The 20,100-nt window shown below is 38.7% G+C and overlaps 1 protein-coding gene across 7 annotated transcripts in view; it reads left to right on the top strand.

Annotated features, from left to right (window-relative positions):
- Positions 1 to 20,100, top strand: part of fcho2 (FCH and mu domain containing endocytic adaptor 2) — a 200,581-nt gene that overhangs the window by 172,047 nt on the left and 8,434 nt on the right. For all 7 annotated transcript variants that reach the window (XM_072581751.1, XM_072581769.1, XM_072581760.1 and 4 more), the window contains 4 exons: positions 76 to 231; positions 3,106 to 3,238; positions 13,083 to 13,282; positions 14,036 to 14,100. In XM_072581751.1, the coding sequence (XP_072437852.1) occupies positions 76 to 231; positions 3,106 to 3,238; positions 13,083 to 13,282; positions 14,036 to 14,100 (554 nt within the window). The remainder of the gene's footprint in view (positions 1 to 75; positions 232 to 3,105; positions 3,239 to 13,082; positions 13,283 to 14,035; positions 14,101 to 20,100) is intronic.

The following is a 20,100-nucleotide window of genomic DNA, read 5'->3' as shown; positions in this document are numbered from 1 at the left end:
CTCTAAAGCAAAAAACGAGCCTTTTGTTTCTGCTTGCTTATCTGGTGATGCTTTAATTTTGTCCTCTTTTTGCAGATGCATAGTCAAAATCACTGGTGATATGACCATGTCGTTTCCAAGTGGAATAATTAAAGTTTTTACCAGCAATCCATCACCTGCAGTGCTTAGCTTCCGAATACGGAATACCAGCAAATTTGAACAAATCCTCCCAAATGCACAGCTTGTATATAGGTAATTTTGTTCTATTTGGGTTATCCAGTAACAAAATTTACATTTGCTAGAATTTAATTTTAAAAAAAGAAATAAAACTGTGCTGTCTGCTGTAATTGTATAATCGTGTAGACATTTAGTGACAAGCATTAGAAATCATGTATTTGTATGTTGGTTGAAGACTTGCTAATGTCAGAAAGTTATAGGCTCAGGCGCTGAGCACATAGTTTAGGTTTCATTGTGATTCTGTGCATTGTTTAGAGCAACTGCCTTTCAAAAGCTATTGACAGTATTCAAAGGACAGGTGCGAAGTGCTCTTCCACCCTCATAATCTTAATCTCCAATGACACAGACATTACATATTTTGAAATTACAAATTTTTATGTGTTGCATTTCATTTTACAATCCTTATTGCAAATATTCCAAATTTAGAGTGAATGACCTCTTGAATACAAAGTATGCTGCAACCATTTGAAGATCTTGTTTTGAGTTAAAATAGCCCATGTGATTTGCGTGCTGAAAAATCACTGAGGGATCCCTTCCTGTCTTGTGTTAAATCGAAATTCTAACTTTCAAGGGTGTCATCCAATCTTGGGCCTTTTACCTTAAATTGAATATAGTTCATTTTTCTGGTTTGAACTCATTTGCGTATTTCTGTTAGGTGATTATTCTCTGTATACTATTATTGCCAATACAATGGAATGAAAGAACAGAATATTCTAAGAACAGAACAATGTAAGTGGTCAACTGTCTCATTGATGAAATGAGATATATTTGCAAGCCTCAAGCTTTTTCACACTGCCAGTTAGTGTTAGTAGGCTTTTGTTGATCGCTATTTTCTGGCAGAAATCAGAATTTGAACTTCGCACGCCAAGTCATTTTGAGGTTGTCTAAAAATATCCATGCCCACACCCTGCAGGCTCTTTATTTTCCACTGTAGGTTTGTGTTATCTTTGAGGTTGCTGTATTACTAATGTAAAAATCAAGAATTCTCTTCAGCTTTGAAACTGTGTTTTGTCCTGAAAAGTGGGTTCTGCACTATGTTGTATAATAACACCAATGACAGGAAGAATAAGCACCACTGCACCCAGTTGTCAGATCCAGGTTCTTTCAAAGGGTCATTTAGGTTGAAGACTTGAGGTGAATTCATAGTAAAATGGCTAATACACAAAACACGTATTGCATGCAAACGTTGAGCTTGCAAGTTATAACATCCAGCTTAACTACATTAAATCCACCCACTAGTTAAGAAAAAATGATTTACAGAATGATTGCTTCAATAATAAGCATACGTGTTAATCATCAACATTTCACTCAGCTGGTAGTATGTCTTGTCAGCCTGGAATTTGAACAATCCTTGCACTCAAGGTCACCTCAGAATTCTGCACGTATCTTCTGCCTGTCTAACTGGCCAGAATTTGCAACAACTATTATTACCAAATTGTCTGTGAACTGTGCAGAATAAGTTATTTTTAGGATGAAATGTTGAATTGTAGGTAATTGCAGAGGGAAAATTAGAAATCAAAATTGTTGAAGTCACATTCCATTGTCTACTCAGAAGATAAATCTTGCACCTTAATTATGTACATTTGTTTTCAGACATTTCTGTGATTATCACTGCAAAAACGTACTTCTGTTCACTTGAGATTTTCTCTTCAACATACTCATGTAAATGTTGATCTTGTGTGAAAGCTGACCCCATGGCATTATATTCCATCTGCCAAGTATTTGCTCACTCACTTTACCTGTCTTTAGCACACTGCAGAATGATGTTCACCATTTGCCTCCCACCCATTTTCTTCATCCGCAAGTATGGCTAAGTGCATCAGTTTCTTTATATATGTCGTTAATATATTTTGTAAATAATTTGTGGCCTCAGTACCGATCTCTGAGGCTTCACTGATTACAAGTTGCCATCCTTAACATGCCATCCTTGACCTAATGCTGTCTTCTATTAATGAGCCAATCCTCTATCCATGCAAATTTACTACCTCCAACACCATCAGTTCTTATTAAGTTGCCTAATGTGTGGTGCCTTCTTGAACATCTGCTGAAAATCCAATTGTGTTTTATCCTGTGCTTCCCCTTTGTCTATCCTGCTTCTTAGCTCCTCAAAGAATTCTTATAAATTTGACAGATGGTGATGACCGTTATTCTGAAAATTTCAATGTAAATTGTTGTAGTTAATTAGGTAATTATATTGCATTGAATGTATTATAAGTAATTTGTAAAATTATAAAATAAATGTTAAACAATCTGAATTCTTTATTCCATTGTTACAATTTTATTTTGTGTCTACTTCAGCCCAAACCAAGAATGCATATCCCCCCTTACGAATACTACATGCATGAAAGCCCAACTTTTGGTTTAAAATGTTGGTCTCAAATTTTTAATTTTTACGCAAGTATGTAAAGTAAAGGTATATACGGTAAATCTGCAACTTACATTATGGTCAGATCAAACTTTATTGTCCATTGGGTTTTAATTTTCATAGAAAAATGGGGCCAGTTACTGAGCAGGGATCTTACTTAGCATAATCAGTTGCCCTAGCCATTGCTTATATTCCAAATGTTTTGAGTTGTCAGATTTTTCAATAAGCATTTTTATGAGCTTCTGCAAATTAAAGGACCTAAAGAGAAGGAACCAGTCTTTTTGTTTTAGAACTCCTAGCTCTAAAGAGTTGAACAATTATTAAAATACTTTTTGAATGCTGGGTCGAGATTGGAAATTATTGATGAACAGTTCTTTTATTTGAAAAAGGAAAGATGTTGATGAACTGCTCAAAATGCACAGAAGAATTAAGAATAAGTTCAACAATCATGTTAATACATGTAGAATTTGTGAATGTTTGCGGTTGTGCAGCCTGATCAGAAGTGTTTGTTGTTTTACTTTTAGTGATCCATCACAGAATGATTCAAACTCAAAGGACTTTTGGATGAACATGCAAACTCTCACTGCCTACCTCAAAAAACTGGCTGAACAGAACCCATCTTCCTCCTATTATAATGTGGATATCCTGAAATATCAGGTAAAGCAAGCAATGAAGCACATATTACCTGTAATATGCATTTTTTTCAGTGCAAGTTCAGATTTGTCAGATTTAATTTCTGAAAGGTAACTAAGTTGAGCACTTTTTGCAATACTACTTTTGCAGGAAGCTTACAGATGCATTGAAGTAGCGACGAGTAATAGGACTATTTTTAGCTTTTTTAGCTTTCATAATACTATGAAACATTGGATTATATTGGGCCTAAATTCTCTGGGCTTTAAAGAATGAGAAACAGTTTTGTTGAGGGATATAAGGTTCTGAAGAGGCTTTTGATAAGGTAGATATTAGGCGATTGTTTCTGCTGGTTGGGAATCTGAAACATGAGTACAGCTTTACGATGAGGAGCCAATCATTCAGGACTGAAATGAGGAGAGTTACTTAACTCAAAGGGTTGTAAATCTATGAAAACATTTTATACAAGATGGTTGTACATGTTCCATTGCTTATTAAGGACCAGGCCAAACCATCAAAATATATTCAGCAGAGTCTAGACCCTAACTTTTCTTATATTAAAGATAAGTGTAAGATGTTGCATTCCAGATGTAATTCGAAAGGTCAAACTACCAGATTTGAAGCAAAACACCCTTTATTCATACATTACAGTTAAAACACTACAAAAGAAAGAAGAAGTTGGAATAACTTAACTCTATTGGAAGACTTAATAGATTATTAACTACTACTAATTACCTACTCCAATATAGTAACGTTCCATAAACGCATTCTTGACAAAGGCAAATTCAAAAAAGCAAATTGTCTCACATGCAACTCCAGCAGCAGAGAGAGAACTCCCACCTTTTGACTGTAACCGAAAGAGAGAAAAAAAAGCTTCCACATTTTTAAGAACGCTGCTACTGAAAATCTAAATATCCTGGTTGTGTGAGAGCTTGCCCCAACCATTCAGGCTGTTTCTATTGTTCCTACATTTTAAAAATAACCCAAGGCCTCACACACTGTTTACTGTTTTCAATCCAAATAGACAGCTCGCCGCCTCTATCTTAAAACCTCTCTTTTAAAAAAGGACAAAATACACCTTAAAACCATAATATCATCACATACCAAATCATTTAATCTCTCAAAAAAACTGAGAAATATGGGAGAGGGCAGAAAATTGGAATTGAAGCCTGTGTTCACTCATGATCATACTAAATGATGGAGCAGGCTTTGTTGGACCATATGGTGTACTTTTGCTTCAGTTTCTTGTGTTCTATGCAGTTTGAATGGCCGTTGTGATGCTGGATGTATTGTACAATTATATTCTTGAGATTCTTGAATTTGGATTTGAAAATAGAGGTAGAGGAATGCGGGTTAGTTCTGTGACTTTCTTTTTTGAAAGGTTAGGAAGTCATTTGGTGACCTAAATGCATCAATTTCATAAAAGTGTGTGATTGCAGTTGAGTATCCATGAGAATCGCATGTATTGTTCATGAATAAAATGTTTATGCTGTTGGGTTGATAAGAGAGTAAAAACACTAAGGTGATTAGATTAGTTTTGATTTCAGAAAATCCAGAGTTTTACTTCAAAGCAGCCCAAGGTTCAGTTCAGAAGATGAAAAATTTTCATAGAATAGAATTCATAGTTTTGTTCCCTTAGGCTGTTCAGGCACATTTGTTTTTATGATTCCTTTTTGAATCTACTGGCATTAACTTCTCAAACTTCTGATAGCCTAAATGTTTTCAGTTTGAACAATATGAAGACACCTACCTAAACTTTTGTGGCTTGGAAACTCCAACCTCAAATATTTAAACCAGTGTGACTGGTTCCCCTGAACTGTCTTGATTCTCTTGCTGTGAGAAACTCAGAATTTAATAGAAGTTACATGGAAGAGTTCAGACAGACATCTTCATGTTGTTTCAACTGGAAATGTTTAGGCTATCAGAATTTTGAGATGTTAATGCTAGCAGATTTGGAACGGAATCATAAAGACGAATCTGCCTGAACAGCCTAAGGGAACAAAACTGGAGGCTTTCAGTTGAGTAAAGATTTAAAAGCTGAAATGAGTGTGATATTTCTCTGGGATTGAGTGCCTGTAATGGATGGTGTTGGGGAACATAACTTTGTTATGCACATATTTGTGTGTAAAACTTGTGTTCTCTTGTTACAGTACATCTGCCGTCTTATGTGACTATGTTTCCATGACTGACTTCTAGGATCTGACTTGTCCAAATTTATGAGATCATGATACTACTTAATGATATCGATTGTAGTTTAAGTTTCCTTAAAGCTGCTATAGTTCATCATTCAACAAGTGTGTAATACTTTTAAGATGAATGTTCTATGATTGGTTTTTTTATAAAACAAATTGCATTTTGACTCTCACCATTGAGCTATGAAGTGAGGTAGTTAAACAATCTTGAGCTCTTGGCTATGGTTGTGTATTAACCCTCAAAGAATAGAATGCAGACTTCTTTATTTTGTTTTAATTAAATCATGTAGAACATTAAAGTTAAAGTAAATTTATCCTCTTGCAAACTGCTAAATCTGTGTCAAGGAGCACTACACCCTGAACTAAAAATTCAAACTATTTTAAATGTCATGTAAAGTTCAGCATTTTTGTACTAATGAAAAACAAATGTTTTGCATTAGAGTTTATGAATAATACTTACATAGAAAGAATTTAGCTCAATTGCTGAATGGTGAATATGCTAAATGTCCTTTGCTTCTGTCCTTCCCATGCCCTCAAATTTAAATGAAAAGGTAAAATATATGCTATATGTAGCTAATTAATCCTTAACAGCCTGTTATTCTGCATTTGTAGAACATTTAATTAGAGTTCTTAATGTAATTAGACATGCATATAAATGTGAACAATATTTTAACATTTCCCAGGACAAGCTGCTGGTTTGATGCCTTTTGAGATGCTCAGTTAAGCTGAGTTAAGCTCAGTTAATCATCGTAGAAATTGTTTAATCAAGAACTGATTCTTTGCCTTCAATTTTCTGGTTTCTTTGTTTTTAAGGCCCACATTGGTATGGAATTTTATGAAATTTGTTCACTCTAGTTCACATATTTATATAGTACATTAATGCTACCACATATGGCTAATTTGTAATTCAAATGTGGTTGAACACATTCTGATTAGCAAATAAAATGCATAATTGCATGTATATGATCTCAATGACTTATAATTGCACAGTATTTGCAGGTGTATTTTAACTTGGTGTGCATTGTTGGCAAAATGGCAAGGAGAGTATTCAGGTCCCTGTTGACCATTGGTTGTCCTTGGTACAATATGATAAATATTGAAAAAGCAAAAGTACAAAAGTGAACTGCACTTAAAAGTACTGTTGTGAAATTACATGTGTATTGGTGAAAGTGACTGAAATTATGTTGTAATAGCCACACATGTGGCTAATTAATGATTTTTATTGAACAATATGACTCTAGCATCTCTCCCAAACAGCCATTATTCATTTGTCAGCTTAGATTGTGAGGATCATGGGTACGTTCAGTAAAGAAACACTGCCAAGCCTGTAGTTGTGTTACCTACATGCACACTATGCAATGGGATTTGTCAGACTTGCTAAACCAGCTTATGGAAACCACCTGTCAACAGCACTAGATAATTTTACAGCTCTCTTTTGACCCTTCCCATTGCAAAGAAATTCTGTCTGCCACATGCCATCTTCAGAATAACACAGATTCAATAAAACCTTAATGAAGTAGGAAACAAACTTAACAAGCAGTGCTTCATGGTGCCCTGCATCCATGTGCCAATATGCTACAATGTTAATGTCACCATATTTGCAGATGAGACTTCAATATTATTCATGGATTTCAGTTTGTGGAGCCCTGATACCAGTACTGGAGTAAATGGGAATTGCTCTGATAGAACAAGCTTTAATTGAACCATGCCGGGATAAGTTCCTTGATAAACTGAATATCTAGAGCTGTAGAGAGAACATTAACTAACGATAAGTGTGTGGAGGGTTCTGAGAGGGGATACGTAGGCTTACAAAGTAAAAGAACATGGCAGCATCACAGGGCAGCATTAATGTAATGATACCCAGGAAGGGACAAAGTGTGCAAACATAATAAGAGCAGCAAATAGGGTTAAAGGGAGGGGCCGGAGGTGTGCAAAATAACAACAAGCCAAAATTAGTGGTTATTTACTTAAATACTTGTAGTTTAAGAACAAAGTAAATGAATTAACAGCATAAATCAAGTCGAAGAGTATGATCTTACAGCCATTATGGAGATGTGGTTACAAGATAGTCAAGGCTGGGAAGTAAAATTCAGGTGTGCATCACGTTTTGAAACTACAGGCAGAAAGGAAATGGTGACAAGGAGTTTCAATAGTGTGAGATGGAAGAGTATGATAGCAAGAAATGATCTTGGATCAGAAGATGCAAAATTGGAAGTAAGAAATGACAAAGGGAAGACAACGCCATTGAGAGTAGATTTTAGTTGTCTTAAGGACTTTAGGGCATAGAATAAGTCAGGAGATAATGATGGTATGTAAAGAAGGCAGTACATTAATCATGGTTGACTGTATTCTTCAGGTACCTTGGGAAAATCAAATTGCTAGAGGTAGCCACAAGGAAGAACTTAGAGAATGTATTCAGGCCAGTTTCCTTGAACAATTTTAAGTGGATTCAATGAGGAATCAGACTGTTTTGGATGTGGTATTGTGTCATGAGGCAGGTTTACTAACTGATCTTAGTGGAAGAGATCCCTGGGGAATAGTGATTATTGGAAAGGATGACCAGAAACAGTTGAGAAAATAAAGTTTGATGATAGGCCAGCAAGTTATATAAAAACAGACAGTAATCAGTAATATTATCAATCAGCGGCAGCGTAGCTTCATGAAGGGGAAATTATGCCCGACAAAGTTTATTAAAATTCTTTGAGGAGTTAACAACCAGGATAGATAAAGGGGAACCAGTAGGTATATCTATTTGGATTTACAACTAAATACAACTAAATAAGCTACTTAATACAGTAACAACTCATGGTGTTGGGGATGGTATGGATAGAAGATTGACTAACTAATAGAAGACAGAATTGGAACAAAGGATGCAGTTTCAGAATTGAGTCTGTAACTAGTGAAGTGCTGAACAGTGACCATTCTAAAAATATTTCTTTTTTCCTGAATTAATATTTTGTTTAAGCTAGAATTCAAAATGTATTGAAAGAAGCTGGTTAAGCTTAAACATTACGGACATATTTTACTTTAAGGGAAGTGAACATACAATTGCCAAGTTTGTGAATGACATGAAAATAGATGGGAAAACAAGTGGTGAGAATAACACTAAGAGTCTACAGAGAATTAAGTGAATGGGAACACAGAGGTTGATGTGGGAATATGTGATATTATGCACTTTGACAGGAATGTTAAAGGATCTGGCTATTATTTAAATAGGGAAAGATTACAGGAAGTTATAACACAGTGGGCTTTGGGGGGTCCTTGTGTATGCATCATACACATCTTCAGGTAAAAGGAATATCTAATGGAATATTGGCCTTTATTTCAAAGGAATTAGAGTATAAAAGTCATGATCGTGGATATAGAGGGATTTTCTTATGAGGAGAAGTCAAGTAGGTTTGGCCTTTACTCAAAGGAGATTAGAAGAATGAGAGGCAACCTCATTAAAACATGTAAGATTCTTAGTCTGTACACTGTTAAACCCCAAAGAAATTGTTTCCCCTAGACTGCGGCGAGTCTAGGGTTGTGGACATAATTTCAGAGTAGGGGGTCAACCATTTAAGATAGTACCCACTGCTGCTACTGAGTGCCAGTAGTGGAGTGATTGTGTGTTTGTGGATGTGTTGCCAATCAAGCAGGTTCCTTTGTCCTGGATGGTGTCAAGCTTCTTGAGTATTGTTGGAGCTGCACCCATCCGAGCAAGTCCATCACACTCCTGACGTGTGCCTTGTGGATGGTGGATAGACTTTGGGTTGTTAGGAAGTGAGTTACCTGCCGCAGTATCCCTAGTCTCTGACCTGTACTTGTAGCCACTGTGTTTATGTGGTGAGTCCAGTTGCGTTTCTGGTCAATGGTAACCCCAAGGATGTTGATGGTGGGGGATCCAGTGATGATAATAATGTTGAATGTCAAGAGGTGGTGGTTAGAGTCTCTTATTGGTGATGGTCATTGTCTGGCATTTGTGTGGTACTAATGTTACTTCCCACTTGTTGGCCCAAGCCTGGATATTGACCAGATCTTGTTGCGTTTGAGCACAGAATGATTCAGTATCTGAGGAGTCGCGAACGGTGCTAAACACTGTACAATCATTGGCGAACATCCCCACTTCTGACCTTATGACAGAGGGAAGGTCATTGATGAAGCAGCTGAAGATTGTTGGGCCTCGGATACTACCCTGAGGGATTCCTGTAGCAATGTCATGGAGCTGAAACGACTGACACCCCATAACCACAACCATTTTCCTTTGTGCCAGGTATAACTAACCAGCAGAGTGTTTGCCCGCTGATACCCATTGATGCCAATTTTGCCAGGGCTCCTTGATGCCATACTCTGTCAAATGCAGCCTTGATGTTTTGGGCTATCACTCTCACCTCGCCTCTGGAATTCAGCACTTTTATCCATGTTTGAACCAAGGCTGTAATAAGATCAGGAGCTGAGTGGCCCTTGCAGAACCCAAACTGGGCGTCACTGAGCAGGTTGTTGCTGAGCAGGTGATGTTTGATAGCACTGTTCCATCTTCCATCACTTTACTGATGATGGAGAGTAGACTGATTGGGTGGTAATTGTAATTGGCTGGGTTGGATTTGTCCTGCTTTTTATGTACAGGACATACCTGGGTAATTTTTCACATTATTGGGTAGATGCCAGTGTTGTAACTGTACTAAAAGAGCTTGGCTCAGGGAGCGGCAAGTTCTGGAGCACATGTCTTCAGTACTATTGCCAGAATGTTATCAGAGCCCATTGCCTTTGCAGTATCCAGTGCATCCAGCTGTTTCATGATCTCACATGGAGTGAATCAAATTGGCTGGAGACTGGTATCTGTGATGTTGGGGACAACTGGAGGAACCCGAGATGGATCGTCCACTTGATATTTCTGACTGAAGATTGTTGCGCATGCATCAGCCTTATCTTTTGCGCTGATGTACTGGGCTCCTCCATTGTTGAGGTTGGGGGTATTTGTGGAGCCTCCTTCTCCTCCAATGAGTTGTTTAATTGTCCACCACCATTCACAACTGGATGTGGAAGGACTACAGAGCTTAGATCTGATCCGTTGGTTGTGGCATCACTTAGTTTTGTCTATCACTTGTTATTTATGCCGTATGGCACAGAAGTAGTCCTGTTTGGTTGCTTCACCAGGTTGACACCTCACTTTTAGATAAGCCTAGTGCTGCTCCTGGCATGCCCTCCTGCACTCTCCATTGAACCAGAATTGATCCCCTACATGGTGGTAATGGTTGCAGCAAGGATATGCCTGGCCATGAGGTTGTTGATTGTGCTGGAGTATAGTTCTGCTGCTGTTGATGGCCCACAGCACCTCATGGATGCCCACTCTTGAGCTGTTAGGTCAGTTCGAAGTCTGTCCCACGGTGATATTGCCTCACAACACAGTGGAGGTTATTGTCAATGTGAAGTCAGGACTTCTTCTCCACAAGGATAATGCAGTGGTCACTTTTACCTATATTGTCATGGACAGATGCTTCTAGATAGAACATAGAAGAATCCAGTGCAGTACAGGCCCTTTGGCCCTCGATGTTGCGCCGATCCAAGCCCACCTAACCTACACTAGCCCACTATCCTCCATATGCCTATCCAATGCCCGTTTAAATGCCCATAAAGAGGGAGAGTCCACCACTGCTACTGGCAGGGCATTCCATGAACTCATGACTCGCTGAGTAAAGAATCTACCCCTAACATCTGTCCTATACCTACCACCCCTTAATTTAAAGCTATGCCCCCTCGTAATAGCTGACTCCATACGTGGAAAAAGGTTCTCATGGTCAACCCTATCTAAACCCCTAATCATCTTGTACACCTCTATTAAGTCACCCCTAAACCTTCTTTTCTCCAATGAGAAAAGCCCCAAGTGCCTCAGCCTTTCCTCATACAATCTTCCTACCATACCAGGCAACATCCTGGTAAACCTCCTCTGCACCCGTTCCAGTGCCTCCACATCCTTCCTATAGTATGGCGACCAAACCTGTACACAATACTCCAGATGCAGCCGCACCAGAGTCTTATACAACTGCAACATGACCTCAGGACTCCGGAACTCAATTCCTCTACCAATAAAAGCCAGTACGCCATATACCTTCTTCACCGCACTATTTACCTGGGTGGCAACTTTCAAAGATCTGTGCACATGGACACCAAGATCCCTCTGCTCATCCACACTACCAAGTATCCGACCATTAGCCCAGTACCCCATCTTTTTGTTACTCTTACCAAAGTGAATCACCTCACACTTAGCTGCATTGAACTCCATTTGCCACCTTTCTGCCCAGCTCTGCAGCTTACCTATAGCCCGCTGTAACCTGACACATCCTTCCTCACTGTCAACAACTCCACCTACTTTCGTATCATCTGCAAACTTGCTCACCCAACCTTCTAGCCCCTCCTCCAGGTCATTTATAAAAATGACAAACAGCAATGGTCCCAAGACAGATCTTTGCGGAAAAACCGCTAGTAACTGCACTCCAAGATGAACCTTTACCATCAACTACTACCCTCTGTCTTCTGCAGCTGCCACATTAGTAAGGATGAGGTCAAGTATGCTTTTTCCTTTTGTTGGTTCCTTCACCAACTGCCGCACTACCTTTAGGATCCGATCAGCTCGATCAGTAATGTTGCTGCTGAGCCACTCATTCTGGTGAACATTGAAATCCCCACCCAGAATACATTTTGCGCCTTTGCCACCCTCAGTACTTCCTCCAAGTGTTGTTCAACATGGAGGAGTACTGATTCATGGAGGTTTCATTGCCCATGTTTAACCTGACACCATGAGACTTCATGGGGTCCGGAGTCAATGTCAAGGACTTCCAGGGCAACTCCCTCCCGAATGTATACCACTGTGACTCTAAATCTGAATTCTTTACCGAAGATGGTTGTCAAGACTGTCATTAAGTATATTAATTGCTGAGATAGACAGAATTTTAGTTAGTAAGGGAACTGAAGGTTCAGGAAAAGGCAAGAAAGTGGAGTTGAGGATGATCAGATCAACCGTAATCTCATTGAATGATGGAGTAGACTCAATGAACCAAGTGGCATATTACTATTTCCCTTACATCTTATAGTTATCTTAATTGCACTTCAATTCAACACTATAGTCATTCTCAAGCTAACAAAGCAAAATATGTCTGTAATGTTTAAGTTTAACCAGCTTCTTTCAAGATATTTTGAATTCTTGCTTAAACAAAACATTAATCAGGAAAAAAGTTTTTAGAATGGTCCCTTAGTTTTCAAGACAAATTGATAAATATAAAATTATCATCTGTATTTGCAGCCAATCGAATGATACAAAGGAGCAACAATTACGGTTCTTTCATTTATATTTGTGGAAAATGAAATCCTTATTGTAAAATATATACTGTTTGGCATGACTTGCATCATTTGTTCTCGATATAGGTTTGCTCACTGAGCTGGAAGGTTCATTTTCAGAAATTTCGTCACCCTACTAGGTAACATCTTCAGAAGCTTCGCCCGGAAATGTTTGGAAATGAACCTTCCAGCTCAGCAAGCAAACTTACATCCAGAACCTCAACATGAGCTACAGATCTTCTCAAAACTCATCATTTGTCCTCTTTGGCCTCTTCGAACAAATCTGTGTAAGTGTTGTTATTTATCTGAAGAGAACTTTTGAGTGCTCTGATCTTTATGGATGTCTGTCTCTCTCTCTGACTCAGGTATCTTCCAATGGTATCCAATCAACACCACTAAACCTAGCTACATACTGGAAATGCAGTCTTACCACTACTGACATTCGAGTGGACTACAAATACAACCCAGAAGCTATGGTTTCTCCTTCTGTGCTATCAAATGTCCAGATTTTGATGCCAGTAGATGGTGGAGTTACTGGCATGCAGTCACTGCCTACAGCTATTTGGTAATTTAGAAATCTGAACCTTTTATTCATTTTGGAATTTTGTTTAACATCAGAAAGAAAGAGCATTCTGATGCTTGTTACTAATATAGAGAGATATTTAAAATTTAAATAGATCTTTGTTTAGTTGACCTATTAAGACTCCCCATTAAGATGTATGTTCCATTTACTATTAACAATATGTTGGCAAGGTCATTGTTTTGTCTTGTATATCAAATTGCTTGACTGGAAGAAGCTGCAATCCAAAAAGGTGTAGAGCAGATTTTCTGTAATGTTACTAGGGATAAAAAATTTAGTTGTGCAAAGTTACTGAAAAAAACTGGGGCTGTTCTCCTTGGAGCAAAGTAAGAAAAGCAAAATTTTGCTAGAGGTATTCAAGATCATTACTGATTTTGTTGGGGCATATGAGGAGGAACTAGTTCCAGTGGGGCTTACCTGTTGAGATGTTATTACGCAGAGGTGTACAGTAATAGGAGCAGGTGGAACCTGAACCCTGGACTCCTAATCCAGAGGTAAGGGTGCTATTCATCTGTTGGTTGTTAGATCCCAGCAGTGGTGAGATACATTAGATGGACATTTATTTTTCACTTAAGGGCCTTAAGTGAGGACACTCCATGAATCGGGTTAATGCAGGGCATCAAGCAACGTAAGACACTAATGTTCTGTGGATTTTGCATTGTTGGGTCATGTTCTAATATGAGTGTATAAGTGCTAGCATATTCATACATTTCATTTGTTCACCTGGCCTTGATTCAGGAATGCAGAACAGAAGAAGGCCTTATGGAAACTGTCTGAAATTTCGGAGAAATCTGAAAATGGAGGTAGGTAGAATATGTGAATCACTACTTTTCATTTCTCAATTTGCTGCCAACAGTGAATGCATTTTTATTTTTGGAGTTAAATTCAGAAAATGAAACGTTATTTATGAATCATTAAGGTCGGTGATAACTCTCCAACCTTTGTCACAAACACTTATGGTGAAGCAAGTTTCCTTCCCAGCTACTATCTCAAGAGCAGACTGTCAGAGATTTGGAGACCTTTTTAATTTGGAGGAGAATGTCTAATTCCATATCCAGAATATCACAGAGCCACCTACTTCCAACTCTAGCGATATGTCCCTTCATTAATAACTGCTCATTTGTCACAGAAACAACCTGTAACAATGCCAGAATTGATTAATTCTGTTCTTGTTGACAGAGAATATTAATGCTTTGCATTTTTTTGGAGTTTTTATGTAATGTAGTAAAAACATTCCCAAGTTGCTTCTGAGGACAATTATGCAACAAACAAATGTTACATAAGGATAAATTAGAACAGATAGCCAAATCATTAAAGGGGTGGATTTTTAAGATATGCCTTAAGGCAGAAAAGAAAGGAGGAGTTACTCATGGAAGGAGTTTCCAAGCTTAGAGTCTTGACTGCTGAAGTCTAGGTTACCTCTGATGGGCAAATTAAAGTTTCACGTACGTAAGCCAAAATTGAAAGAGTGCAGATACCTTGAATGTTGATATATCAAAGATGGGAGGATGATGCCATGTAAGGACTTGAAAATAAGAGGGTGAAGACTTTAAGTTTACTTTTTAAAGGAGTGACCAATAGTTTACAGGGCTAAATTGAGGACAATGAAACAGATAAATTAGCAATAGAGAAATTAAAATTCGAGCAAAGAAATTAGCATTTCAAGAAAAAGAAAAAGAGAGAGAGAGAGAGAGAGAGAAATAGGGAATGGAGAAAAGAGCAAGGGGGTAGAGAGGGAAATTCAGGAAAAATAGCAAGCAAAACATTTGAGTTGAGACAGCCAAGCTGAAAAGCAGGAAACCTATTGTGTCCCACGAAGACACTGCTGGCCCAGACTTAAGGGTGGAGGCAACTTTATTTGCTCATTTAATTCCAAAGTTTGAGGAGGCAGAGGTGGAAGCTTCTCACATCTCTTTGGAGCTGGTAACACGGCAATTTATGGAGCCAGTCCAGCATTGGTCAGTACTAATGCAGACTGGGCTTTTAGGGTGAGGCAAGAGGTTTATTCCCTCTTGCCTGAGAAAATTGCCAGGCACTTACAAGGGTAGTATAAGTGGTTATCTTAATTGTATACCAGAGGGTGCCCATAAAAATGATGTGTCTTGAAGAAAAAGCCTAACCAGAAATATCTGGAATTTGACAGGCTTAAGCAGCAGTGGGTACTTAATTTAGAAGCCACTTATGAAAATCTCAGTGAAACAATTCTTGAAGGGTTTAAAAACCACCACCACCCCCCATTCCTAATAAGAGTGCTGTAGGAGGAACAGAGTGTGACTGGGTCAGGGTATGCAGCCATGCTGGCTGATGGTTGAGCTGATCCACAAACTCCTAGACCAAGAGAACCCCTCTCCTAGTCACCTCCGGTCATGATTAGAAAGCAAAAAGTGATAGGAAACTGAGCACCCATGGTAGAGAGGAAAATGCTGGGAACGGTCCTCAGGATAGAAAAGGTAGTGCTGAGATGAAAGTTGAGCGCCAAGAAACCTTTATGTTTTAATGGCTGAAAGGTAGGCCATGTCCAGTACAACTGCTAGAAGGCTAAGAAAAACCAGGAGCATTTAGTCAGACACAACACATTGCAGAGAATGGCAGTTTGTCAGAGAGTGTAGCAGATCAGACTATGGCTGTGACTACAACTGCAAATCCCTGTAAAGACACTGCTGAGAGTGCAGATGAAATTAAATAAATCCTAAGAGTTACCAGGATTTTACATCTAAAGGAAGTGTGGCCACATTTCCCCAGGGTAATACAGGCAAGCTGGTAGTAAACTAGGGAATACTGGAAACAACTAAACTCTACTGCTGGGAAAAGGTGTGACTTTCCCCACCAGTGAATATAGTAATTGCCATGGTGGTCATAAATGGGATTGAAGATTGATAGATTTCCCATTTCTCATTAGGAATGTAAGAACAGGAATAAGCTATTCAGCTCCCCGAGCCTGCTCTGCCATCCATTAAGTTCATGGTTGAACTCTGGCATAACTCCATGTCCCTGGCTTGGGCCTTTGATACCCTTAATTAATAAAAATCTGTCTATCTCAGATTTAAATTTAACAATTGAATTAACATTGACTGCTATTTAAGGAAAAGAGTTAGCAACCTTCACTACTCTTTGCATGTAGACCTAATTTTTAACATCTCTCCTGATTGGAGTCAAGATTAGAGTGGTCCTGGAAAAGCATATCAGGTCAGCAGCATCCGAGGAGCAGCAAAATCAATGTTACGGGGAGGAGGTCTTCCAGCACCATTCTAATCTTGACTCCAGTCTCCAGCTTCTGCAGTCCTCACTTTCGCCTATCCCTCCTGATTGACCTGCCACAATTCTTAGACTATGCCCCCATTTCTAGAATTTTTCAACCATTGGAAATAGTTTATCTGTTCTGTCGTTTCATATTAATATCTTGAAGACCTCAATACAGCACCCTTTAATCTTCTGAATTCTAGTGTAAAGGCCTAACTTGCCTAGTCTTTCCTCATAACTAAACTCCGGAAATCCATATCATCCTTATAAAGCTGCATTGAACTCATTCCATCCTTCCTAAGTGCCCAGATCAATTTTCAGTACTGTAAGTGGTATCTAGCTATAGTCTTTCATATAACTGCAGCATAATGTCTGTATCCTTAAACTCCAGCCTTTTAGATATGAAGGCCAGTATTCCATTAGCCTTCTTGACTATTTTCTGCACTTGTTCTAGGCATTTTCAATGGCTGTGCACCTGAACCCCTCCCAATCTCATTGGACATCCTCTGTATTTTTGCATTCTGAGAAAAATAACCCTCCTTCAGTCCAAAATGGATAACCTCACACTTGCTTATAATAAAGTCCATCTGCCACAGCTTTGCTTATTCACCTAATCTATCAATGCCCTGATGTAATTTTATGCTGTCTACAATGCTGTCCAATTTTGTGTCATCAGCAAATTTGGATATTTGACTTTCTATGCCACTATCCAAGTCATTAATGATATTATGAATAATTTACACCACAATACACATTCTTGCAGGATAGTCCTGGTCAGTTTCTGCTAAACTGAGTGTTTACCCATAATTCCAACTCTCTTGTTTCCTGCCACTCACTGCACCTGCGTAACGACCAGTGAGATCATCCCTTGTTTGCCTGTGGATAGAATCAACTTGTTCCTTGGCAGTGACCTATTGCGATCAAAGGTAATATCATCCTCACTGGTTCTCTGAAAAGTCTGTGGAAGTCAGGAAGACCCATCAGCTGCAGGTGAAATGCCCAGCATATCCCTGACTATATAGTCACATGATCTGTCGCCTGACAGACTCAACTAGTGGAGGCTAAGGTGGCACTGCAGACAAAAGACCTTCAAAACCAGTTCTCTGAAATCTTTGGGTGTCTAGAAGATCCCAAGGAGGTAATAACTAGAACTTCTTTGGTGGCAGCTCTGTGAGCTGATCTAGTGTTAAAAACAATAGTTCAGATTGATCACACTGAAGCTGAGGCACAACCTGTCCCTGAATATTACTATATTAAAAATAATGTGCTAATATGGAAATAGACACCTGCAAGTAATGAATAGACAGTGATCCATTAAAGTAGTGATGACAGCAAAATATCATAAGGCGATATTTTGGCTTGATCATGGAATTCCAATGGCTCAGCATGTCAGTATACAATACCTGTGTTTGCAAAACCTAAGTCCAAATCAGCCAGCATTTCTACTGGCCACAACTCCATAGAACATAATAGGGTTTTGCATAGAGTTTTGTAGTACCTGTTATGTTGTAGGAAAACTGTACCTGCATTAAAACCTATAAGCATGATTCTCCCATGCCACTTGTTTCCCTATTGTCAAAACATTGATGAGGGAATTGACCCAATTCTTCATCAAGTATGGTCTGCCCACCAAGATCCAGTCAGTTTCGGGCTCATGTTGAACCTCCTGAATGAACTTTTGATTTGACTTATTTTTGTCGTGTACGTAGGCACAGTGAAATGTTCTACTTTGCATGCAGTACAGGCAGATCACAGAGTGATAGGACAGGGCAAGGCTGCAAAGAAGGTGCACAAAAAGCAAGATCAACATTAGATTTTAAATTTGAAGGGTCCATTCAGGCTTATAACAGTGAAAAAGAAGCAGTACTTAAACTGTTGATATGTGCGTTTAAGCTTTTGTATCTTCTGCCTGACTGAAGAGTTTGGAAGAGCTTATAACCGGGGTGGGAATGATCTTTGATCTTAGCAGCCTTTCTGAGTCAGAGAACTGTAGATGGAGTCAATGGATGGAAGGTTGGCTTGTATGATTGACTGGGATGTGTTCACAACTCTGTAGTTTCTTACGATCCTGCACAGAGCAGTTCTCATACCAAGCTATGATGCATCCTGATAGAATGTTTTCTATGGTGCATCTATAAATGTTGGTGAGAATCCTTACAAAATGCCAAATTTCCTTATCCTGAGGAAGAAGAGGCATTGCTGCACCTTTTTGACTGTCACATCAACATTGATGGTGCAGGACTTGTGCAGAACTTAAAGAAACCCGATTAGAATTGAAAAGACAAGACCCAGACTAAGAGAATGAATATGTGTGACAGTATGTTTGTTATTTTATGTTTAATTATTTTTCATCCTTTGTAATGAATTAAAATGGATCTCATTTTATTTGTTCTATATTATCACGATGACAGATCAGATTCCAAAGTATTATCAGCATTTTTTAAACTTTTAGTTCCAAAATGTGTTTCTTAAAAGAAGATTGCTGTGAAACCTGTGGAATGTTGCTCCTGTAAGTGTCCAGCACTTTCAGAGATAGAGGTATAACAGAAGGAGATAACAAGGGGCTTACTCATTTTCCCCTCACCTCCAATGTCACCTCAGCAGAAAGCCACATCTTGGGGACACTTTTTGTGTTTTGTCCTTTCAGAAATACACAAAGGTCTTATAAACTGACTCCAACCCTGATCTGTGTTGACGAATGGAAGAAGGTGTGCTAGTGAACTGAGGCATTGACTTATAGCCTGAGTTTGAACACTAGTGTACTGTGAAGGTCACAGTTGAAGAATCACCCACTAGTCACCTTTGTGTTATAGGTAAAAAGATTCTCAATTTTGAGTGCTGGAAGCCAGGCAGCCAGCAAATCAGTCTAAAAGACTCTCACTCTGAGAACTGCCAGCCAACTACTATAAAAAGGAGATGGGACAAAAGGATTTCAACTAACTGCAAAACTACGAGCTCTGAACGTAACTGTTCAGCTATCAATGTTACACTATCTGCTGTTCACAAGCCACTCAGAAACTGATCCATGTATCTTTTAACTTTGATTTTTTTTTACTCACTTTTTATTACTTATTTGTGTGTGTTGTATTATTATTTATTTGCTATTAATGACTAATAAAATTATTTTGTTAAGTAAAGAAAACCTAGTTAACTTGTCTCCTTTTAAGAACAAAGGGATCATTTTTGAATTAACCTTGTTACAACCAACCAAGGGCACAGGCAAATAAAGATGGGAAGGCAGTTCAAGCCTCCATAACCAAGAGCTTAACAATTTGGGGTATCCACGTGGAACTGTACCAATTTTTGGAACCCTGTCCAGGAGATCTGGTCATAATGATACGCAGACAGCAGATAGAAAATGGAGAAGAAAAGGTTGGACTGCAAAAAGTTCCATGGTAACGACCTAGTTTATATATTGGTGCACAGGTAACTTAAGCATAGACCCAGTTTACTCTCAAATTGTTCATGTTAACATGGAACATTGACCAACTGTTTACAAGTTTAGAGACAGGTGCAGCAACGAGCTAAGTCCAGAATCTATTTGAAGGATAGCAGATTGAAGG

This window comes from Chiloscyllium punctatum, chromosome 2 (assembly GCF_047496795.1).
Source record: "Chiloscyllium punctatum isolate Juve2018m chromosome 2, sChiPun1.3, whole genome shotgun sequence".
NCBI classification, from domain to species: Eukaryota; Metazoa; Chordata; class Chondrichthyes; order Orectolobiformes; family Hemiscylliidae; genus Chiloscyllium; species Chiloscyllium punctatum.
The sequence above is the reverse complement of the archived record's forward strand: the minus strand, read 5'-3'. Positions and strand labels throughout refer to the sequence as shown.